The 24,485-nt window shown below is 52.0% G+C and overlaps 3 protein-coding genes across 6 annotated transcripts in view; 1 reads left to right on the forward strand and 2 right to left on the reverse strand.

The window, feature by feature from the left end:
* Positions 1-247: 247 nt before the first annotated feature.
* CYBA (cytochrome b-245 alpha chain) lies at positions 248-8,338 on the reverse strand. The gene is made up of 6 exons (XM_081117896.1): positions 8,186-8,338; positions 2,956-3,025; positions 2,447-2,521; positions 2,086-2,169; positions 1,283-1,364; positions 248-664 (listed from the first exon to the last, which is right to left on the reverse strand). Exons 1-6 carry the CDS (start codon positions 8,241-8,243, stop codon positions 446-448), a joined length of 588 nt encoding a protein of 195 aa, XP_080974022.1. The 5' UTR covers positions 8,244-8,338; the 3' UTR covers positions 248-445.
* Positions 8,339-9,677: 1,339 nt separating this feature from the next.
* MVD (mevalonate diphosphate decarboxylase) lies at positions 9,678-17,403 on the reverse strand. The gene is made up of 10 exons (XM_081119693.1): positions 17,252-17,403; positions 16,021-16,091; positions 15,473-15,587; positions 15,001-15,147; positions 13,861-14,060; positions 13,453-13,527; positions 13,017-13,235; positions 12,326-12,441; positions 11,031-11,139; positions 9,678-10,427 (listed from the first exon to the last, which is right to left on the reverse strand). The coding sequence occupies exons 1-10, from the start codon at positions 17,391-17,393 to the stop codon at positions 10,347-10,349; spliced, it is 1,275 nt and encodes a 424-aa protein (XP_080975819.1). The 5' UTR covers positions 17,394-17,403; the 3' UTR covers positions 9,678-10,346.
* A 213-nt stretch (positions 17,404-17,616) lies between these two features.
* The window catches only part of CTU2 (cytosolic thiouridylase subunit 2), a 44,638-nt gene continuing 37,769 nt past the window's right edge, over positions 17,617-24,485 (forward strand). For 3 of the 4 annotated variants that reach the window (XM_081117885.1, XM_081117890.1, XM_081117892.1), the window contains exons 1-2: positions 17,619-17,659; positions 18,857-18,920. The gene's annotated coding sequence lies outside the window, so the exon portion shown is untranslated. Of the gene's footprint in view, positions 17,660-18,856; positions 18,921-24,485 lie in introns of all 4 variants that reach the window. The other variant, XM_081117888.1, reaches the window with a different exon arrangement.

Genomic DNA, 24,485 nt, shown 5'->3' on the forward strand with positions numbered 1-24,485 from the left:
CAGATGTGAAGCCCCCCACAGCTGGCCTGGCTATCCCGGGTGACAGCAAGGTGAAGGGGCACCAAGGTGAAAGTCTACTGGGTCCCCGGGCCCTCCCTTGCTCACCTGCTTCCCCTGTTCACTCAGCTGCTCAGATGGGACTGGGGGCTCCAAAAGGAGAGTCGGCAGGTCCAAGAGAGCTGGTGGGGGACACACTCCCTCCTCCCAGGACTGGGAACTTCATTTCCAGAGTATAAACTCAAGCACGTGGAATTCCAGATACTGTATTTCATGGAATAGAAGATGCTCTGTGATTTCATGTGCCATTGAGAAGATGACAGGCTTCTGGGGATGACACCAAAAGAGGGCCTGTGGTTCCGCTGTGCAGGCAAGGGGGTGCCCTCGGGGTCTGGATGGGTCCCCCCACCAAAAAGCTACACAAGACAGCAGCAACTCAGGGCACCAGTCACACGACCTCATCGGTCACTGGGACAGGGTTTTCGTGGGGGCCGCTGGAGACCCCTGACGCTGCTGCCTGGTCTTCCTCCTCGCTGGGCTTCTTGCGGGCCTCGGCCGGGGGCCGGGGTGGGGGGTTGCTGGGTGGCTGCTTGATGGTATTCCCCCCCTGTGGCCGCTCCTTGGGCTTTGACTCGATGGGAGTCCACTGCTCACCACGGGTGGCCGCCTGCAGAACACAGAGGGGCTGGGCCCTGGGGTCCTCTGGGGTCCAACCTCAACCTGACCTCACCCACCCTTGCACTCTCCCACCCCTACCAGGGTGTAGGGCAGGACCAAGTCTGAATCCAGTAAGACCTGAAGGGACTATGGCTCAGAGAGGTTAAGCAACTGGCCTGAGGCCACACAGCCAGGACCTGGCTCTGCCTGACCCCAAACTGGAGCTATTTCACCAGGTCAGTAGGGGCCCTGCAAGGGGGAGGGGACAAGGAATCCTTGGGTTTCTGAAAGAACCCTGGAGGTCACTTCCAGGTGCACATTCCCAGACTCCCCCCAGGAACAGGACAGGGAGGTCAGGCCAGCATGTCCATTGTGCTGAGTCAAGAGGCCGCACAGAGGGTGGGAGAGGCCCAAGAGGGTAACTGGGAGGGCAGGGGCCCACTTAGCCTGGACCCACCCTGGCCTGCAGCCTCCCTGAGGGCACCCAGGCCTGTTGGAGGAGGGGGTCACCACTGTCCCCATCACATGAACAAGGACACAGGCTCCAGGCCTTGGCTCGGCCTGCAGGCAGTTGCAGGGACGAAGGTATCAAGCATCAGCAGGGCTCACCACAGGTGACACCACTCACCAGCAGATAGATGACACTTGCTATGGCCAAGCAGGCTGTGCCCAGGATGGTAGCAAGCAGGAAGCCAGCTGGTACCGACAGTCTGGGGAGGGGGTGGGAGGAAGGGAGACTCAGAAGAGCAGTCAGAGGGTGTGTGCAGGGGATCCAGGTCTTGGGCAAAGGCTGTAAGATCTCAGCACAGCCTGGCCTGTGCTTGAGCATCGACCATGAACCAAGAGGTCACTGGTTCGATTCCCAGTCAGGGCACATGTCTGGGTTGTGGGCTTGATCCCCAGCAGAGGACATGTAGGAGGCAGCGGATCCATGATTCTCTTTCATTGATGTTTCTCTCTCTCTCCCTCTCTCTCTGAAATCAATAAAAACATATTTAAAAAATAAAATCTCAGTACAAAATAGACCATAAGTGTGCTGTCCCCATGACCCTGGACTCAGGGGACACCTGGCCCTGCCAAGGCTGGGCTTTTAAGTTTGGGTCTCTGGAGCTGTCCTCTGCCTTGACTGTACCCTTAACAATCTTGGGACCCTTGCTCTTGGCCCCAGCCACCATGCTGGGGGAGGCCCAAGCAGCTGCAGAGGCACGAGGGTGTTCTGGCTTCTGCAGTCACCACCAGACACATGCATGAGGCAGAACTGCCCAGCTGAGCCCCATCAACCCCAGGACCCTGACTGTTCCTAATTTAAGTTGCAAAGGTTTCAGATGAATTGTTATGCAGCAAGAGATGACAGGTTTAAAAAAACAGCTGGGCTGAGAGGGACCCGACTTGCTCCAAGGCCCTCCTGAGCCCGAGCAGGTAGGGACTCACCCAAGGTGCAGGAAGGACCGGACGTAGTAATTCCTGGAGAGGGGCCCGAACAACTTCACCACTTTTGTCATGTACTTCTGTCCGCTAGACCAGTTAAGGGAGGGAAGACAGATTGGGTTCTACTCAGCATCCCCCATGGCTCACCCTGCCCCAGAGGCTTCTCTCCTTTCAGGGAACCATGAGGCCGTAGCAGCTGCACAGGCAGGCACCAGCCTTGGGTTTGCCTAGAAGGATAAATGGGCTGGTACTGAAGCTTCACAGGGACAGAATCAGGCTCCTGCAGCGCCCCTGGCCAAGTGTCACACCCTTGTAGGTTCCACCCAGCCCCTGGGATGAACCCCAGAGCAGGTGGGGGACTCACCATCTCTCCATGGTGGAGCCCTTTTTCCTCTTGCCCCGGGGGTACTCCAGCAGGCAGACGAACACTCCTGCTGCACTGAAGCCACGGTTAAGGAACAACCCAGCTCAGCCCCTTTGCTGATGAGAAACATCCTCCTGAAGCTACGCAGTGGGGAACAGCCAGGCGGGGCTCGACATGTCTGGCCATTTGGCTGCCTGTCTTGGGTTCCAGAGGGCCTGGAACAGCCAGCCCACAGGGCAGCTGATAAAAGGGGGTAGAGAGGATCCCTGGGGGTGCTGGCACCTCCCACTCCCTGCCAGGTGCCAGACAAGTCACTTCCCTGCTGAGCCTTGGCTTCCAAAACTATAGCTGAGCTTATCCTGCTGAGAGTCTAAGGGGCCCAGGGATGTGAGCAGCACTGCAAACTGTGAAGTGCTGTCCCCCAGAGGCAGTGGAATCTCTATTCCCAGCCCACTAGTGTTGCCACGGGCAGTGCCGCCCGCCCCGTGGGGTCTACAATGGGAGGATACATGGAGTAGGCGCCGAAGTACCACTGGGTGAACTGGCCAGCAGTGGCCACGATGCCGCCCGTGATGAGGACTGTGGGCAGAGGAGAAGCAGGTTAGTAGAAGCCCCTAAACCATGGGAGAGACATGCCCCCATCCCATCCTTGCAGGGCTGGGGCCCCCAGGGGGCCCTAGCCACTTCCCCTTGCGTTCCCCACTCAGGGCCACCACCTTACCACAGAGCTGCCCTGAGTCCGTCAACCCTTTTGGCTAGAAAGGGGACCTAGGCGGCTGCAGATACCCACAGATAACGGAGGATGCCTTCCCCTAGGAAGCGGCACGTGAGCTGGGGAGGGGCTGAAGCTGATGGAGCTGAGCCTGTGTCCCTGGAGCTGTTGGAGGGACAGCAGCCTCACAGCCCAGGGCAGGACGAGGGGCCTGGACACTCCTCAGCTCTGTGACCCCATCACTGAGTTTCTGCATTTAAAGACTACAGTGTTGACAGCTGACTTGGGGTCTGCTCTATGGGTGGCCTCTCGTTATTGCATGGTGTTCCTGTTTGTCCCCCTTCCTGTGTTACAATCTCAGTTTGTCTGATATTGATATTCCTACACCCTTCTTTGGTTAGGATTTGTCGGCAGTTCCATACCTTTATTTTCAGCTCTATGTGGTTCTGCTGGACCTTTATCCCCCCAGTAACTTTTTTTTTTTTTGATCCTCACTGGAGGATATTTTTTCTATTGCTTTTCAGAGAGAGTAGAAGTGGGGGAGAGAGAGAGAAAAAGAAACATCGATGTGAGAGAGACACATTGATTGGTTGCCTTCTGCAAGTGCCCCAACCAGGGCAGGGTATTGAGCCTGCAACTGAGGTACATGCCTTTGCCAGGAATTGAACATAGGACCCTTCAGTCCATGGGCTGACACTCCAACCACTGAGCCAAACCAGCTAGGGCCCCAGTAACTTTTTACTGTGGTAAAATACACATAAAATTTTGTATTTTAGCCATTTTAAAGTAAGCAATTCAGTGGCGCTAAGCACCTTCACATTGTTGTGTGTCCATCCCCAGAATTTCTAGCAATATATTGAAGTCTAATTACTACATACAGTATAATATAGAGTCATAAGATTCCCATCATCCCAGAAAGTTCTCTTGTGCCTTGTCAAGTCAGTACTGGAGCTGTAGATCTGGCTTCTTTTGCTCAACAGAAGGTTGTCAAGATCATTCATGTGGTTTGGATGGATTGCTAGCTCATTCTTTTTGTGCAGTTTTCTACTGTATGAACCAAACACAATTTATCTGCTCTTCCGTCTTTGGGAAATTTTGGTTGCTTCCAGTTTTTGGCTATTACAAATAAGCTGATATAGCTGAATTTTTTATATTTTAACCAATTTGATAGTGAATTTAACAGACTTCACTGATTGTGATTGCAGGTAAATGGAACTTTATCTTGTTTTTTCTTTAACAAGTGTTTTTGTTGTTCCTCTGCTGACCTGATTAAACTTTAATTTTAAAACTCCTCTTCCTGAATCACATGTGGGCTTTAGAATGTTTAACTTCAATCTCACCCCCAAATTAGCCATTATTATTAATTATTTACAGTCAATACTTAGTCACCAATGTCTTCATTCTTGCATCCCAGTCCTTTTTTTTGGGATTGATTTAATTTCCCTCTTGCTGAAGTACATTCTTTAGTAGATCTTTCTGTGAGGGTCTATTAGCAGCAACTTTCTGGATACCTGAAAATGCCCTCATTCTGGAATAACAGTTTATCTGGATACTGAATTCATGTTTTTGTCTCAACACCAAAGATATTATTCCGTTGTCTTCTGGCATCTATTATTGATGAAGAGAAGTCTTTTGAAATCAGTCCGATACTAATCCATTTTATTCTCTGGTAAATTTTAAGACATTCTTTAATGGTCTGTATTTTCATTACAATGTATCCAAGAAGGAATTTAAACAAATCCTTTTATTCTGTAAGGAACTTTGTTTTCTCATCAAGTTCTGGAATTTCTTACCCATTATTCCTTTTGCGTTGCCTCCTTCCATTCTATTCTCTCCTCTGGAACTACTATTATATAGATGTTGGGTCTTCTTGTACTACTGTATATGACTCAACTTCTCTCAGCTACATTCTGTGGTTTCCTCAGATCCATCTTCCATGTCACTAATTCTCTCTTCATCTCTATATAGTGTTTAATTCAACCATTAACCTTTAATGACTTTATATTTTAATTTTGGACATCCTATATTAGTCATTTTTTGCATTGTCCTGTATAATCTATTCTTTTATCTCCTTAAACAGTTTTAAACATATTCACAGGTTTAAAGATGTACCCATATCCTCAAGTCTCTTTCTAATGGCACTAGAAGTTCTGGTTCTAAGGAGGTCCTTCTCCGATTTATGGTGTCTGCTTCCTCAAATGGTGGGCATGTTTGTGAGCTGCGCCCAGCAGGGCTTGTCTTCCTGTGGCAGTCTGTGTGCTCTGGTTGAGGAAATACCCTTACAGAAGTTTCACATTTGCCTCTGTCAGGGCCTATGGGCTTCTCCAGTCCTGGATCAAGTTTATCTGAATTTCTTGGCCAGTGGTCCTTTTTGCACAGGGTAGGGTTTAGCCTTCACCCCATGCACAGCACAGGCCTGAGTTTCTGGGGTTTTTGTCTTGTTCATGACTTTCTTCACCAAGTGACAAGCTTCCTTGGATAAGATAGTTTTCTAGTCTGTTTCTTGTACAGGCAGCCTTCCCTGGCTCTCGCCTGAAGTATGCAGCTCTATTTCAGCCCTTTTGTTACAGAGGCCCCGAAATCCCACTTGATAAAAGCCTAAGCTCCTGTTGGTCCCAATTCCCCAGGTGCCCCTTCCTTCCACCCCAGCCCACCACCTTGAAACCTCACTGTGCTTTTGCTGCCAGCAGATTTCCTATCCTTGGAGTTGGGAACAGCTATGTAATAACTCTTTTGGTTTGCTCATCAGCACTTCTGTGAGTTGGAAGAGGGAAGGGTGGTCTCCCCACCTGTTCTGTCAGCAGGTGGTCTACTTGTCTTTGGGGGTATCATTTTCTCATTCTGAGCCTCAGTTTTGTTGCCTGCCATCAGCAAAACGGGTACAAAGACACCACTGGTTGGCCAGGGAGGCATGAGGGCTGACAGCACTGCTGTGTACTGGGACTCTTACAGGTGCAGGGAACTAGACAAATAAGGCCTGAGCTCTCATGGGCTTATGGTCTCAGAAGGGGACAGAAATAAACATCAGAGTGGTGAACTAGAACAGAGGACTGTGACAGGGATGTCTAGGTGCTCTGGAAAGACTTCTCTGAGTAGGTGATATTTGAGCTGAGAAATAAATGGAGGAGCCAGTCACAGATGCTTCAGAAAGAAGGAAGTGCTTCTGTAAAGGCCCTGGGGTACACCCAGGATATCCAGGAACAGGAAGGAGGCCTCTACAGCTGAAGTGACAGTGAAGGGAGAGGGCAGGGCAGAACAATCAGAAACTGGCTTTTATTCTTCACAATCCACTGCAGTATTTCCAGCAGGAGGTGACATGGTCTGATTAGATGGGATTTTCTGCAATAAAAAAGCCTGTTGGATGCACCTGCTAGTAGGGCCTAGCCAGGCCTGAGCAGTCCCAGATGGCAACAGTTTACTCTGAGACAGGAAAAAAAGTAAGAGGAGGAACTCAGAGGGGAAGGGCCCTGGGAGGCCTTCCAACAAACTGCCTCATTTGAGGGTGGAGGAAATGGAGCCATAGCTTGTAAGTTCTCTAGGACTCGACTTCACTGTCTATGAAGTGGACGTAAGAACAGCACCGGCCTCACAGCACTGTGAACGTTAGCTAAGGTAAGGAAGGGACAGCCTGCACACAGTGGGCAGGCCATGAATGGGAACACTGGGAGGGTCACTATGCACTCACTGGGACTAGAACCCAGGCTTCTCAGAGAACTCCCAGTTTGGTGCCCTCTGTCACTTTCTATTTCCTGGGGGTGGGGAACTGTGGGAGAAAGGGAGGCTGGTCTGCAGCAGTCTAAGGCCTCACAGCCTGTGGCAGGCAAGGGGCCAGCCTGGGGACAGCTCTGAGGAGAAGAGTGATCTGACTCACTGAGTTCTCAGTTAGTCTAAGTATAAAAAGGGGAATTGACCTGCCTGGACACAGAACGGACCACTGGACCTCATGCCCCAAAGCTGCCCACACCAAAACGTGATCTTCCAGTTCAGAGCCACAGGGACTTCATTTATATCTACTCCCTTCCCTCCCAGACCTCTGCTAGGCTCGAGCACCCAGCTGGGGGGGGGGGGGGTCGCTGGATGGGTTTCAGGGGAATGGTGGTGGGCTGGGACCCTCCTCATCACCACATTCCCCACAGTTTTCCTACCCACCCACTCCCACTGGGTGCAGGTCCTTCCTGAGAATGGCAGGTCCCCAGAGGCGGGCAGAGTCTCTGGGCAGCTTCCTCTTGCCTCAGACCCTGCTTGGGCCTCAGCCTCCCCTTCTAAGAGGTTCCCCTTCCCAGTACAGCACAGGGGTGCCAAGGGCACTGTGCCTGCACCAGCGCTCCTGAGCACAGGCTCAGGGTGACTGGGGGAAGCAGTCTCTGGAGGTGGAACTGGGAGGGGTCCCTCTGGACAGTTTTAGATGTCCTGTGAGAACTCGGAGCTGGGGAGGGTGTCCCTGGCGACCCCTGGGCATAAGCCCTAGGGCAGGAGGGGTAGCGGGAGCAGGGAGTCCCGCCCAGTTTTCCCAATTTTGGAGGGCGTGACTCCGGAAACCCCCAGGGCTGCAACTTCCTCTATCGGTCTGAGGTCCGGGCGGGGTGGAGAGGTGAAGAGGGGACAGCAGAGGGGGGAGGGGACGGGGGCACGCGGGTCTGCAGGGGCAGGGGGGGTCTCCGGACAACCTCCGCAGCCCAAGGTCTCTCAGCGCCCGGCCGCCTCCAACCCCAGCCCGCCCCAGGTCCACCTCCCCCGAGGTGCAGGTCTCCGGAGGAGTCTCGGGGCCCCCACCACCAGGCTGCAACTCCCACTCCCGGCCCGCAGCCTGGAGTCTCAGACCCCTCAAGACCCTGGCTCCCCCGCCCCGTTTCCAGCCCACCCCATCCCCTGACCCGCAGCCTGGGGTCTGGCTCCCCAACGGCCCCAGCCTGCAGCCTTGAGTCGCTGATGCCCCATGTCCCCGTCTCCAGCCCAGCCCGTTCCTTCCTCGCGGCCGGAGGTCTCGGTGCTCCCCTCCCCGCCCCGGCTCGCCCCGGCGCACTCACTCAGGCCGGACGCCAGCGCCTGCTCGTTGGCCCACATGGCCCACTCGATCTGCCCCATCTCGGCGGCCGACGCGGCTGGGCTCCGCTGCGACACTGAACGCCGCGCTCCCGCCGCCTCCCAGCCCGAGGTTCCGGCACCACCCCGCCCCCTAGGGCGCGGGGCAGCCCCGCCCCGCCGGGCGGAACAACTTCGCCTCGGGAGTTCCGGCCCCGGCCCCGCCCCGGGAGACCCGCGCGGAGGGCCGAGAGCCTGAGGTTGGTGGGCTCTCAGAAAGCCTGCCCGGCCCCCCAGGCCTACTGGTTTGCAGGTCTGGGGCCCTCGCCTCACCTCCTCCAGCACCGTTGGGCACACCGCGGGCCCCACCCACTTGGATGCTTGCTTGGTGCCTGCCAGCTGCGCCCCCAGTCAACCTGGAGTACTCTTAAGCATTTCTTGGGGGAAATGGGCACCGCGGAAGGGGGAACCCACTGAGGTGGACACCCGCTTCATTAAGCAGCGTCCCCCCCAAAATGCTGAATTCCCGCAAGTGCCAACAGGAGCTTCTTAGGAAGGTGTGAGCAGGCCAGGTTCCTAGAGGGGTTTAAAGGTCCAGAGCCTTACCATGCCCACTCAGGAGCTCCCCTCCAGGGAGAAGGGCCTCAGATAAGGAGCCTCCAGGGTGGGGTGGGGGGTACGCAAGGGGACAGGGAGGGAGGCAGCCCCTCCATGGAAGTCAATGTTTGCTACTGACAGTGGCAGGCCCAACTCCCACTTCATGACCCTGGGCTAGCCAGATGTGGTGAGCTACCCTCTGTTCATAAGACTAACTTAGGGGAAGGGAACAAAGTGTGCAAAGCTGGGGAAATGCAGAATGTAGGAGTGCTGGGTCCTGTCCCTTTGTCATCTCCCTCCTCTGCCCTCCCCCTAAAGGGTCAGCAGCAGCATCTCACCCTCCTGGAGGACAGACAGGGCACCAGGAGGCAGGTCAAAGAGTGCAGGTATCCACTCTTTCCTACAAGCTGTGCTGAAGCTGGAAAAGTGGGAAGAGTGCAATGACCTGCACACTGTAATTACTCGTCACTCATGTAAGTACTAGCCACTCATGTAAGTACTTGCCATTCCTGGGTTCCAGAAACCATAAGCTTCTGGGCTGAGGGGAACCGTCCCGAATCAGTGCTCCTGCCTGCAAACCTGCTTCCCACTCTGTGGGCTAGAAGCTTAAAGCCAGACCCAAACCACCTCCTCACACCTGTCAGAGCCTTAGTGACTGTCAGCCACCTAGTGTGGCCTGTGGCCAAGGGAGTGGCTGTGTGCTGAATACCCCACCACAGGGCTGGGCAACTGAAGGGGGGCTTTGGGTCAGAGGCAGTTTCCTTAGGAGCAAGTCAGCACGTGGGCAAGTTCCAAGTTGTCTCCTCAGCAGGAGAGAAAGCACGTGGCCCATGCCCTCCACACCCCTCCCAAGTGCTGCCTGCTGACCACATAGGAACATGGTTACACAGCACACTGGGCCCCATCAGCAACTCTGGCTTTATTCCTAGTGGCCAGCTGACAGGACTCCTTGTGACAATGGGGCTCCCGTGTGACGATGCATCTTGGGCTGCTCTCCCACCTCCCAGTGGAGACACACGCCTGGTCTTTGTACAAAGAAACATTCTATCCACACCCAGTGGCCTGAGCTCTGGCAGAGCTAGGATGACTGTCATGCTCAAAGCACTTTGTAGAGGGATCCTGAGCTTGCAGAGGTTGCTTTCTGAACAGTGACCAGTCCTCCAGCTCCAAAAAGGGATGTCAACTCCTCATCATCTCAGGTGAAACAGCTCCTGTTTTGGCCAGTGGGAGTGGCCCCAGAGCTCAGGGTCAGAGATCCTTCATGGGGGACACACCAGCAGCTCACCTCTATTGGCTGGATCCACTAGGTCCCACATCCCATCCCAGCCCCCATCTCAGCAAAGCACAGATGGGGAAGGTGAGGCACTTGGGGGGGGCTGCTCCTGACCACCTGGGAGCCTACAGGTGGTCACTCCACTGCCTCCACTTGCCACTTTGCCCAGCCCGGGGCCAGGTGGACAATCACCAGTCCCAACAAGCATGGCACAGCTGCCACCACACCCAGCTCCCTAGTCCCAACAAAGCAGCTGCTTCTCTAAGTAGCGGCCAGGGCTCCAGTCATGGAGGCGGTCAAGCTGTTGGCTTCGGCATGCCATCGGGGCCCAGGAGGTGAGCATGAGGGTGGTCCAGGACTTGAGGCCCAGGCCCCACCTGGTAGGTAGAGAAATCAAGTTAGGTTGGGTGACAGGGAAGAACAGGTGTACCCCCACCCTCCCAGGTAAGTACAGGTCAGAAGCTGACCACGATGTGGTGATGCCCTGGCCTGTGCCCAACTCCCTCGATTACCCGGACTTGACTGAAAGGTAGAGACAGGGACCTAAGTGCAGGACATCATGAGGACTTGGAACCAGACCATTTGAGTGAAATCCTGGCTCAGCCACTTTAAGCAAGGATCCTGATCTGCTTCCAATGGGTGAGCCCTGAGGGGCCCCAGGATCCCAGAGTCTCCATTTCCAGCCCCACCCTTTCCCCGCAGCACTGGAAACACGGCCCCACGAGTCAGTGTGTCCCGAAATGTCCACTTTGAGAGCAAGTGAGTGAAACAAACCAGTGGACCAGATACCTTGGAACTGCTGCTATTCTTCACAACTTGGCTTCCCACTCCAGATGAAGTGGGGGTGAAGGGAATCCCTTCACCTTGTGGACACACTGCACCTAAGCCTGTGAAGCTGTGTGCTGGATGGGGACTTCCCCAGGTGTGCTGGGCTGTGGGGGCCCCCGGATGCTGGGGCTGAGGGCCGGTGCCAGGCTCACCTGAGTGGCAATGATGTATTTAATTCTGCCGGGGGTGGGATCCATGCCCAGTGCAGCTTTGAGCTCATCTGAGAGTGGGGCAGGCCTCACAGGCAGCCCCTTCAGAAACCTGGGGAAAGGAAGGCAGGAGTGTGCTGTGCATCCATCGACAGGAGGTCTCAGTGCAGGACATGCAGACCAAAGACAGGAAGGGGTGTGACTGCCAATGGGCACAGGGTTTCTTTTGGGGTGATAAAAAATTCTGGAACCAGCCCTAGCCAGTTTAACTCAGAGGTTAGAGCGTCGGCCCTCAGATTGAAGGCCCCAGGTTCGATTCTGGCCAAGGGCACGTACCTCGGTTGCAGGCTCAATCCCTGGCCCTGGTTGGCACACAAGCAGGAAACAACCAATCAATGCGTCTCTCTCACATCAATATTTCTATCTCTCTCTCCCCCTTCCCCTCTCTCTGAAAAGCAATGGAAAAATATCCTCGGGTGAGGAGTAAAGAAAATAATAATGATAATTCTGGAACCAGATAGAAATGCTGGTTGCACAACAACAAATGTACTTAATGTGCCTGAACTGTACACTTCAAAGTGTTTTTTACCACACACATAAAAACTGAGCAAAAATGACCAAAGGCCACTGTGAAGGGAGGGTTTTAGGAAACGTCCTCAAGATTCTGGGTTCACCCATGGCCCATGGCTATTGCTCCACCCAGTGGGGTAACAACTTCAGAAAATGCCTCAGTTCAAGCATGGGTCGATCACCGTGTTCCTCTGCATACCACCCGCTGCAGTGACAAGGGCAATGAGTATAGAGCTCCTAAAGAGGGCACCATAGCTGTCCCACTTGGTAAGGAAGTTAGTATTCCAGCCTCCCACCCACTAACCATCAGTAGTGCCCCAATTACAGAACTACCCAAATTATGGAAATAGGTAAAACCACCCCCACACTTCCAGCACCCCTACCGGAAAGGTGTCCCCACATTGAGAACAGACCATTAAAACAACTGGTAGGAAGAAATCCAAATGCTCTATCCCCACAGTGGCCTGTAGTCACTATCCACACAGGAGGCATGATGTTGTATGTGCGCATTGTCTCTATGACTACGGGGCTAAGACATGTGATGGGGAAGAGTTCCCAGTCACAGCAAGGCGTACCTGGTGACACACTGCCTATGGTCCCCAAGGGGATCAACACTTCCTGAGGGACTCCCATTCAGCACCACAGCCTTAGGTGCAGCTGTCCCTGATCCCAGTAGGGGACCCTGCTCCTCCCTCCTGGCTTCCCAAACAGGAGGACCCACAACTCACTTGTCTCCGTTTGACTCAGGAGGAAAGCTGTGCCTCACGGCAGCCACAAACTCAGCCACAGTGTCGTCCAGGGTAAAGATCACAGCGTTGGGGCCTGCGTCGAATGTGTATGCCACCTGGAACCCACACAGTTAATGTCAATGTCTGCACAGTGCCTCTGCCTGACTCAGACCCACTAGTCTGCCAGAGACCTAGGGCCTCCCACAGCACCCATGGGTCAACCCGGAGTGGAGCAGGGGTACCTCTGCCCAACAACTCAGGAAGGGGGTGGGAGGGGTGTGCTTTAAAGTGCAGGCTGGGATCCCTTAGTGCAGGGGTGGGGAATGTCTGGCCCACGGGCCACAGATCAATTGGTCTGGTCCTGACAAGGCAACCGCAGGTAGGACTCAAAATTCAATAAATCTAGGAGTTTTATTCATAGCTAATTTTTAAGTTGATAATTTTGTATGGCCCGAGAATGATGTTATAAATATTCAGATGGCTCTTCACAGAAAAAAGCTTCCCCATCCCTGCCTTAATGGGTCTTGCAGCCAAAATAAAAGAGAGTGAGACGGAAACTGCCGATGCTCTGCATGCAAGAGCATAAAGCAGGCTCTGCGAAGTCATCACAGCCAAGGATGTGCTGTTTTTACTGAAGATTAAGGCCTGGGGCCCACTCTGGGTTTCCGGCACTGCCCTAGCCACAGCTTGCCTTGGTCTGCCCATGGTGGGCATTGAAGCGGTGCACCAGATGGATGATATGCCTAGAAGTGTCGTTGAGATAAGAGATGGGAGGGAAGGTGTCCAGGCAGGTGGCATGAAACTGGTTGCTGTCCTTCATAGTTAGCTGGCCAAAGCCCTGGAAGTTTCTCTCTTTGACACAGCGGATCATCTCTGCCATGCGCGCCGGAACCACTGCCTCAGCCCGGAACTGCAAGACACAGGTGCTTCCCAGTGAGGTGTTGGCTGCTTCACAGCCCAGCTGCCAGAGTGCAGGCTCTGGGGTAGAGCCTCCCCCAGGCCTCAGCGGCCACATGCCCAGCAGAGTAGATGAGCTCAGCTTCGAGGATGTGGGTGGAGCCTGGTGTGTGTTCTGACATGCAGGCTGTGTCCTGGGGAGCTGGAACCTGCCCCAATCCCAGCCTTACCCTGAGCAGGGGGCTGGTCTCCACACTGGTCTGCATGCCCACTGTGCTGCCAGTCAGCTTCTTCTCAGCACTCACCTGCACCGAGGGAGAGATGGATGGCCTAGACCTCACACCCAGGCCCCAGCCCTGAACACCCATCCCGTCCTATCCCTCCCCTTAGCAGGTACATGCAGTAGGGTGGAGGCCAGCACCTTCTGACCACAGAGACCTCTTGACTGTGACAGAGATGACACAGTTCTGAGAACAGCAGCGCATAGATCAGCAGCCCTCTTACTGCATGGGAGTCATTCCTGAACACTCCATAGAGAGCCATTGTGTTGCCCCTAGTAAGCTCGAGAGGCAGGTGAAGGCTTCCCTCCTGCTCTCAGCTAGCCAGGAGGACCCCTCGCTTCACGGCTGTCCACTCACCACAAGGATAAGGACTCGGAGTTCGGGCCAGTGTGATTCAGGGGCCACCTGTCGGGCGACGCTGTCCTTCCCATCAGCCTGCTCCCCCATCTGCCACTCCACGAAGCCGCCGTACAGGCTCCGGCAGGCGCTGCCCGAGCCCCGGCGAGCCACTTCTGAAAGGTCACTCTCGACTCCGTAGACTTGGGCCAGGGTGTAGGCTGTAGGCCAGTAGGGAGGGGAGACAGGGAAGGGGGACTAAGACACGTAGGAAACGGGGAGTCCCAGCCCAGCTATGTTCAGCACCCTACGAAAATGTGCCCCACAGGAAATTAAAAATTCCAAGATGACAGTTTCAACTACCAACTCTCACCATGAGCATTTACCTGCTCACCCATGTGCCCACCCACATGCTCACACATAGCATTCTCAAAGGCACGCACTGGCCATGCAAAGACCACTGGAGCCTATGGAGCTGTAGCGGAGGGAAACCACTCTTGGGGACCTGAAGGACCAAGTGTCAGGGGACTAGAGTTTCTCCAAGGAGTGGCACAACATTGGGCTTTTAGGGGTGCTGCTTGGGGCAGGAACCAAGGCACACAGGCCTGAAGAATGTACATGCCTGGGGCAGCCTGCATGCTGGGCGTGAAGGAGCAGGGCTGGGCCTGGTCAAGGGTCTGATGCCAGGATGCACAGCTGGGATCCACAAGGCAAGAGCTCTGCCCCAGACACTGGCACCCCTCCTGGCTTAGCTCACCTACCCCTCCAATTCCTGAGGATAGTTCAGGCCTGGGTACATAAGCTAAGCTGAGCCAGTAAGCACAGTCCCTGGGGTTTTCACTGAGCCACTGGTCTCAGTGGCTATGAGGACAGTGTGAGCCCACTGCCTGCCACTGTGGTAATCAGCTTTGCCCCTAAGTGGGGAGGTTCTACCGGAGAATGAGTCAACAGAGGAGAGCAAGACAGGATTTCAAAGGAGAGAAATGGATGCCAATGAGGCAGTGGGAGTCTGGAACCAGCTACACCTGAAGCCAGCTGCACCCCTATGCAACCCTCAGGGGATTTTAACATTCAGATGTGTGAGATGACCAAGGCCTCAGCCTCGTGTGATGAGGGCTCTCTGAAGGCTGCAAGAACACGAGTCTCGCTGTGGGCACCCACCTAGGCAGGCATAGCCTGCAGCTGAGGAGGCCAGGCCTGCGGCTGTGGGGAAGTTATTCACCGATGCGATGTGAACCTTGTAGCTGAGGCTGAGAGGCGGCAGGTCTCCCTCATCACCACTCCTCCGCTTTCGGGCCAGGCGACGGACTACGGGGAGGGAGAAATAGCCACTTGGCAGAGCTGTCCTGACCTGCTCCTGTCATCTTGCCTGCCAGGGCTCAGAGGCACAGCGGGCCTCTGCCCCAAATTTCTAACAGACCTCCTTGTTGAGGAAAGCCCCCAGCCCCGAGACCCAAACCCAGCTGTGCTAACAGGTGTCCCCACACACCCTGGGGGCTCGCACAGCCAGGTGGGGAGGGAAGAGGGAGCAGCACCTGCTGTGCTCTCAGACTCTGCCTAGAGCAAGGAAGAGATGGAGGGGAAGGAACAGGCTGGGACTGGCCCCGATATCCCATGTAAGACCCCTACTCACTCTCCCTCAGGCAGGCCTGGATGCGAGGCTGGCCTATGTCCTCCTCCTGGCCATTCAGCCAAATCCGGTCCTCGGTGAAGTCCTTGCTAATGACAGCTGTCGTAGTGGTTTTTAACTGGAAAAGAAAATACAGGGCCACCTCAGGGGCAAAGCACCCCTTTTGGATGAGGAAGCCTTTCCTGCCATGGCCCATCACTGTCACCCACTCAGGGGCAGGGACAGCCTTGCTGGAGAACAGAAGGTTGAGGTCAAGGCAGGAAGGGGTAAGGCGGTGTGGGAGACAGGCTCAGGCAGGATCGGCCCCAAGCCTGGTCTCCCTATACAGGCTGAGGCCAACACTTCATCTCCCACAACAGAGCCACTGGGCGGGGTACGAGAGTGATGGGACAGAACCTGAGAGGAGACCTGGGGGTGCATGTGAGATGAGCATTCCTAACAGTGGGGCATGGAACAGACACTCTTCATGGATTGGGGATTTATTGCTATCAATTGATAAACAAAACTTTAGTAAACTTTTATTTTGGTTTTTATTGCCAATCCATACTAACCTGGTCTTGGTGCAAAGTGACACTCAGAGAAGAGTTGATGGGCAGGATCAATTCCTCATCTCGCTTTCCCCCTGGAACAGACAAGGCAAGGCCAGTCAGTTTCCCAGTCCCGCAAACCAGCGCATTGTTGCCCCTACCCACCCACCAAAGCCTCACTCCTCCCCACTGGTGCTCCCCAGTCACCCCCACTCCCATACTACAGTTCCCCCATCTGCCTGGACCATGCTCTCTCACTGCACAAAGTCCTCTTCCTGCTGTACCCACACCTTCAAGAAGCCCTCCTAGACTGCTCCCCACTTCACATGGCAAATAAGCCCATGAAAAGGGGTTCAGTACCATTGGCCGGCAGAAAAACGCACACTAAAACCACAACGAGGTATCACCTAAAACAAAAACCAGTGACACCACCAAATGCCAAAAAACAGTATACATTGTTGGAATGTAAAATGGTACAGCCACTCAGAAAAGCAATTTAAGAGACTCTTTAAAAAAAAAAAAGTAAACAGCAACTACCCTATGACCCAGCAGTTGCACACCTGGGCATTTATCCTAGAAGAATGAAAACTTATGTTCACACAAAAACCCATATAAAAAGTTTATAGCAGCTTTATTCCTAAAAGACCAAAGCCGGAAACAAGAGAGTATGACCTGTGGCCCGTGGACACCATGGAACAGGAGGACTCAGCACTAAAGGAGTGAAGTACTGATATCACTACCACTTGGATGAACCTCTATAAATTATAGTGAGTGAAATGAGCTAATTTCAAAATGCTACATGCTGAACGGTTCCATTTATGAAGCATTCTTGAAAAGAGAACATGCTAGAAATGAAGAGCAGGTCCCAGGTGGCTGGGGTGGGCGTGACCTTGGGAGCTGACCGCCCCCGCTTAGGGATGGAGATCCTGTGTGGGCCATGTACCCCGACCCGGGCCCCCGCGAGAATGGACGTCTTGTGTGAACCATGTTCACCAAGCATCCAGTACCCGCGAGGATCTACGTCCTAGGGGGGCTGTGTCCCCACTTCCGCGGGGATGGACACCTGTGTGTTCGGTGTCCCGGCTGCAGCATGGGTCCGGGGCATCGCCTGCCACACCGCCGGGCTGAAGTGGACACGGCTGGAGTGAGTTCTTACAACTACATATGGACCTCTAACCGCGTCATCACCTCATCCACGGCCCACCCGCGCCGGGCCGGCGGCCCCCACGTGCGCGTCCCGGGCCAGTGCACTCACAGTACTTGATGACCGCGATGTTGACCGGCGCCGTGCAGGTCACAGCCACAAGCGGCTCCTCCGAAGCCATGGTTGAAAAATTCCAGGACCTCAGCCCACTGCCGCCAGACGTCGAAACCCGCGCCCCCGCAAGCTCTGCCATTGGCCCATGTTGTCCCAGTTTGTTCGCATATCGTCCAATCAGTGGCGGGTTCTGCCACGCTCCATCTCTCTCAGCCAATGAGCGGGATCGAACGATGAGCTGCCGAGGCTGAGCCCGCCCCTCTGCCCGGGGCTGACTTGCTCGCTCTCGGCGCCAGCACGTAGTGTGCGGAGGCTCGGGACCAGCCGTAGCGCGCAGGCCCGTACGCGCGGGGTGTGCGCAGGCGCGATTCGGCAGTCTTCTGGGAGCGCTGCCGACGCGCTGAGGTACCTTCCCGGCGGGCCGGCGGGGCGGGCGGCGGCAGGCAGTGGACGGTTTGGATCCAAGGGGTTCTCCTGGCTGAGAGGAGGCTGAGTGGGGCGCGGGAGGCCAGGTTCCCCGGCAGCTCGGGTTGGAAGACGGGTGACCGTGCCGGGGTGCGCCCGGGGCCGAAGGTTAAGAGGCCCTCAGCGCGGCATCTCGCGACGCCCGGGCGTCTCGGGCCCTCCTCGTGGGGTCCCGCGGCCCGCGTTTCCTCACGGGCCCTGTCCCCTGAGGGGTTCCCACCAGTCCCGCAGTCCCCTGGATGACCAGTGCCGCTGGGGGGCAGCTGCTAAGGAACGAACCACTTTAGAGATAGGCGCTTTCAAAGCCCACTCTCTTTTTATTATTTTTTAATCCTTTCCGAAGGATATGTTTTTATTGATTTTTAGAGAGAGGAGAAGGGTGAGGGAGAGAGAAACATCGATTGGTTGCCGCCCATACAGGCCCGGACCAGGCATTGAAACGGCAACCTCGGTATGTGCCCTGGAATCCATCGGGGACCCTTCTGTGCTCTGGACCAGCTCCAACCCAGTCACAGTGGCCAGGGCCCCACTCTCCTTTTTTAAGCTCCGTATAAGCAAGGATTATTTTTTTCAGAGATTGAAATGGATTGGCACATTTATGGATACATAGGCTTTTTTCTTGTGATAAAATACACTTAACGAAGTTTATCATTTTATTTTTTAAAGATACCTTTATTGATTTCAGAGAGAAAAAGAGAGAGGGAGAGAGAGAGAGAGAGAGAAACATAAATGATGAGAGAGTCATTGATAGGCTGCAGCCTACAACCCGGGCATGTGCCCTGACCGGAATCGAACCCCAGTCTCCTGGATCCTAGGTCCGCGCCCAACTGCTGAGCCATGCCGGCCCGGCGAAGTTTATCATTTTAACCACTTTACACAGTCCTGTGGCATTAAGTACATTCCCACTGATATGCAACCGTCACCACTATCCATTTCCAGAACTTTTTCATTACTCTAGACTGAAATTCCTTACCCGTTGAACAGTAACTCCCCATTTTCCCCTTACCTTTATAAAAATTTATTTTTAGCTTTAAAATAGTTAAGATTGCAGTCAAGATATTAAGAGAATTAAGAGTAATATGCAGTCTCCCACCCTGGGCCCTGTTACAGATTCTTTGTGTTTCTTTCCACCAACAGTTTATTCAAAATACAAGCACACCTTGGAGATATTGTAGGTTCAATTCCAGACCACTGCCATAAGGTGAGTCACATGAATTTTTTGGTTTCCCAGTACATATGAAAGTTATGTTTACACTACTGTGGTCTTTTAAGTGTGCAATAGTGTTACATCCAAAGAAACTACAAATTCTTTTTAATTTAAAAAAATTTTCAATTACAGTTGACATACAGTATTATATTAGTTTCAGGCATACAACACAGTGATTAGACATTTATGCAACTTACACAGTAATCACCCCCATAAGTTTGATACCTAAGTGACACAACACACAGTTGTTAGAATATTATGGACTATATTCCCTGCTGTACTTTACATACCCGTGACTGTTTTTATAACTGGCAATTTCTACATCTTAATCCTTCCCCCATTTTCACCCTTCCCCTTTTTCACCCATCACCCAACCTGGCAACTATCAAAATGTTCTCAATATCTATGAATTTAAAACCATACATATCTCAGATCTGGCCGGTGTGGCTCAGTTGTTTGGGTGTCATCCGGTGCATGGAAAGGTTGCTGGTTCAATTCCTGGTCAGGGTACATACCTGGGTTGTGGGCTTGATCCCCAGTAGGGGATGTGCAGGAGGCAGCCAATCGATGTCTGGCTCTCACATGGATGTGTTTGTCTCTCTCTCTCTCCCTCTCCCTCCCTCTCTACAAGTCAATTTAAAATGTCTTTTAAAAGCCCTAGCCAGTTTGGATCAGTGATTAGAGCATTGGCTCAAGGACTGAAGGGTCCTGGGTTCAATTCCAGCCAAGGGCATGTACTTCTGTTGCAGGCTCGATCCCTGATCCCCAGCCCCGGTCAGGGCATGTGTGGGAGGCAACCAGTCGATGTGTCTCTCTCACATCATGTTTCTTTCTCTCCCAGTCTCTCTGAAAAGCAATGGGAAAAATATGCTTGAGTGAGGATTTTTTTAAAAAGTCAGTTACCAGACCTAAACCTCACCTGCTCTCCTCCAGATTCCGCTCATCAAAAGCAGCCACTTTCAAATCTTTTATTTTCCTCCATGTTTCTAACCTATCCTTCCCCCCTCCCTTCCTTCCTTCCGTTTTAGGTAGCACCTGTTGATTACCCACTAAGTATAGAGATAAGGAATTCTCCATCCAACCACATTCTTTCCTCCCCCATCCTCCTCCCAGAAACAGTAAAATGGGTATTCCTTGTTTTTGTTACGATGATGATGTGTACTCACATACATTTGAGCCGTGTAGGCATAAATGCCTGACAGTGTGCATGTAGGCTAGGGCTCCCTTACTTAGTGGAGAACCTTGAATGAACAACCCCCCTAAGCGAGGGCTAGACATAGATCCCCATGCTGACACCTTCAGCCCAGGTCCCACTGAACTGCCAACCTATGCACATGTATAAAATAAACTCATCATAGTAAGTAACTGTGAAATAAATACTTTTTTCCTATTTTCACATTTCTGTCAAATAGGTTGTGGGGTTAATGTCTTTTGAGTCACATTGGGGGTGATCAGCCAGAGGACAGGAACTTGGAAATACATCCACATATTATTCTAATTTGTTCCTATTAAGTGTTTCAAAGGGGATGATGGTAGGTACAGGAAAACAGACTAAAGGTTGAAATTTTAAGGTTAAGGAGCAAGAAAGAATAGTAGTGTACACTCCTGCAGGCCTGTAGCATCTCCCACAATCTTCCTCAGATTTCCGTTTTTGTTTTAAAGCATTTTTTAAGTTGTAAAATATGTGTAACATAAAATTTACCATCTTAAACATTTTTGAGTGTACAGATGAGCGCTGTTAAGTACGTTCACATTGTTGTGCAACCATCACCCAGTCCACCTGGAGAGCTTTTTCATCTTCGCAACGGAAACTCTGTCCCTGTGAAACAACTCCCCATTCCCCTACTTTAGCCCCTGATACCCACCATTATGTTTTCTGTCTCTATGAATTTGACACCTCTAGAGACCTCATATAAGTGAAATCATATAATATTTGTCCTTTTGTGTCTGGTTTATCTCATTCAGCATAATGTCCTCAAGGCACATCCATCTTGTAGCATGTGTCAGAATTTCCTCCCTTTTTAAGGCTGAATAATATTCCACTGTATGTAGAGACCTCATTGTGCTTGTCCCCTTATCCATTGATAGACATTGGGCTGCTGCCACCTTTTGGCTACTATGAGTAATGCTGCTGTGGACATGGATGTACAAATACTTTTTTATGTCCTTGCTTTCATTTCCTTTGGGATGTACCCAAAGGTGGAATTGCTGGGTCATATGGTAATTCTATTTTTAATTTTTTGAGGAACTTCCATAGTGTTTTCCACAGCAGATGTTCCATTTTACATTCGCACTAACAGTGCAGGGGGTTTCTGATTTCTCCACATCCTTGCTAACACTTGTTTTTTGCTTTTTTTTTTTTTTTAATAAATAGCCACCCTAATGGGTGTGAAATGCTATCTCATTGTAGTTTTGATTTACATTCTCAGATTTTCTTTTGTTTAAGGTGATCTCCCAGAGTTGATGAGAGAAAGAGTAGGATGGTATTTCTTAAATGTTAACGGTCATACAGATCATCTAGGGAGATTTTTTAAATGCGGGTTCTTACTCAAGAGGTCTAGGGTGAGGCCTGAGAGTCTACATTTCTAGCAAGCACCCAGGAGATGCCAGTGGCAGAAGCTGGCAGTCCAAGGGTCACACCATGAATAGAAAGATTGATGACAGAGAGCACATGGGCTCTGGAGTCTGGCAGACCTGGGGTGTAAATAGGTCTTTTAACTATAGTGCACCTCAGTCTCCTCACCTGTGAAATGGCAGTAATGCTCCCTACAGAGTTATAAATTGCCAATGCAAGGTTTCCGACCCAAGCACAGAATAAATGAGCTTCATCAAAGCTGCTATCTGGCCCATTCCTGTTGGGATGAGAGATGAGATGGAGCTGCCGAGGCAGAGATAAAGAAGTAGAGGCCCTCATGTGCCATTATCAAGCACTGTATGTGTGATGAGGGTCACTCCTGACTTGTTCCTTGAGCTTTTTGTGCCTTGGAGCTACAGAGAATGTGAGGGAGTCTTTCTGCTCATTCAGTAAACTGGTCATGTGTCTGCCATGCTTCATGGTGCTTTGCTAAGTGCAGATACACAGTGTGATGAGCAAGGATGGATGATGAAGCAGAAACTCAATCAGAACCTTTCCTAGGCCCCAGTAAGTTTGGCCTGGGCCTGAGTACTGTCACATAGCTGTCCCCCTTCTTCCCACTAGGAGCTGCCAGGACAGCCAGCAGAGGGGACCAGAGAGCAGTACTCCAAGGTGTCCTGGGTGATGATCCTCGGTGGCTTTGGGTGCCTGACCGTCTCTCTGGCCACTTTGCCACAGTCTAGGCATCTGGATTAAAAGGATAGAAGATGACTTGAAAGGAAGGCATGCATCTGTACATAGACTTTTTAAAAATTTCCTTTCATTTAAACTTAATTCACTCCAGAGTTTTTCTGGAACCCAGCAGATGCAAAAGACCACTGAGCTAAGCAGTGCCAGAGGAAAGGAAAGAAATATTTCCTCTCTAGGGACTTACAGTTGGGGTGGGGGCAGGATTTGATACTTATGTAAAAGGTTATATTGTAGATGTGATGGCACACAGATAAACTGCAATCCAAGATAATACAAATGGTGGGTAGCAGAAAAGCTGGTCTAGGGCAAATATGTAAAGTGTGGAAGGAATTGGGGTGAGGGCCAACGTGACCATGATGTAACACCAGAGTGTGATGTGTGGGTGGCAGAGGTTAGGGAAGGAGCATTCTGGTGGTGGAGGAAGGTGGTAGCAGAGTAAGCAGGAAGAGATCATTCCTAGCACTCCCTTCAGGAGGCATTTCCTCTCCCTTGCTCTTCCAGGCCAGCCTAGGAGGGAGGAGGGAGCCAAGACCCTTTTGTGTGCTGGTGGAAAGACATTCTGTTCAGAGTGAGAAGGCCCATTTCCTAGAAGGAGATACCCTCAAGCTTTATCTCTACACCTTATATCTCATTTTCCTCTTAATCATTCTTCTAAACTCCTTTGGGACTTATTATCTTGGCCTTGGAAATAAAGGGTTTGAACTAAAACTCTAAAGGCCAAACACTCTGATTCTGTGTCTGCTTAGCGAGCACCAACTCTCCCTTAGGTTCCTCAAGCTGGCTCTAGACCAGGCATGGCAGACTTTTCTGTAAAGGGCCAGATAGTATGGGTTGTTGGCTTTGTGGGCCACACAGACTCAGCCTCAACCACTCACCTTTGCAGTGGCAGATCCGGATCAGCCATACAAAATGAGTGAATAAATACAGCTTTATTCATGGACACTAAAATGTGAATTTCATATACAGTGGTACCTCGGTTTTTGAATGTAATACGTTCTGGAAGACCGTACAAGTTCTGAAACGTTTAAAAACCAAGGGATCAGCATCTGACAGCTGGGCCTCAGGATCTTGCACCCAGCGGGAGCCATGTGGCATGTTCGACTTCCAAGGTGTGTTCAAAAACCGAAGCATTTCCTCCCGGGTTTTTCTGCATTTGTAAACCGAAATGTTTGCCAACGGAGACATTAGAAAACCAAGGTACCACTGTAATTCTCAGGTCACGAAATCTTCCTCTTTTGACTTTTTGGTATTTGTCATGGTAGTAAAATATAGATAACACAGAATTTCCATTTTAACCATTTTTAAGTGTTCAGTTCAGTGGCGTCAGGTACATTCTCAGTGTTGTTCAACCATCACCACCAAACATCCCCAGAATTTTCTCTTCTCAAATGGAAACTCTGTCCTCGTTAAACACTGACTTCCCATTCCCCAGCACCTAGCCCCTGGTACCCACCATCCTACTTTCTGTCTCTATAAATTCAGCTACTATAGGAACCTCATATAAATGGAACCATAGAGTATTTGTCCTTTTGTGACTGGCTTATCTCACTCAGCATAATGTCCTCAAGGTTCATCCATGTTGTAGCCTGTGTCAGAATTTCCTTCCTTTTTATGGCTAAATAATATTCCGTTGAATGGATAGACCGCATTTTGGTTATCCATTCATCCATCAATGGACACTTGTGTTGTTTCCACCTTTCGTCTATTGTGAATAATACTGCTATGTCTTTTGATTTTCTTTGACACAAATATTTTTAGTTCCTGGGCTACACAAAAATGGGTGGAGCCCTGGCTGGTGTGGCTCAGCTGGTTGGAGCGTCGTCCAGTGCACCGAAAGGTTGAGGGTTTGGTTCCTGGTCAGGGCACATACCCAGGGTGCGGGTTCAGTTCCTGGTTGGGGCACGTACAGGAGGCAACCGAGCAATGTTTCTCTCTCACATCAATGTTTCTCTCTCTCTTTCCCTCCCCCTCTCTCTAAAAATCAATGAGTATGTCCTCAAGTGAGGATAAAAAAACAAAAACAAAAAAACAGGTGGAGGCTGGCTTTGGCCCTGGGCCACAGTTTGCTGGCCCCCGTCTCAAACACAATGATCCCAAATCCTCTTCACTGGCCAGCTTTCTCTCCTTGCTTGGTGTTCTTCAATTACCCGGGACCTGCCCAGGCTCACCAGTCATTCCTGTGCAGAGAAGATAGATCTGGGTAGAGCGGCCAGAGCAGAGGGCTGGCTGGGGAC

This window comes from Miniopterus schreibersii, assembly GCF_964146895.1.
Source record: "Miniopterus schreibersii genome assembly, chromosome: 18".
In the NCBI taxonomy this organism is placed as follows: Eukaryota; Metazoa; Chordata; class Mammalia; order Chiroptera; family Miniopteridae; genus Miniopterus; species Miniopterus schreibersii.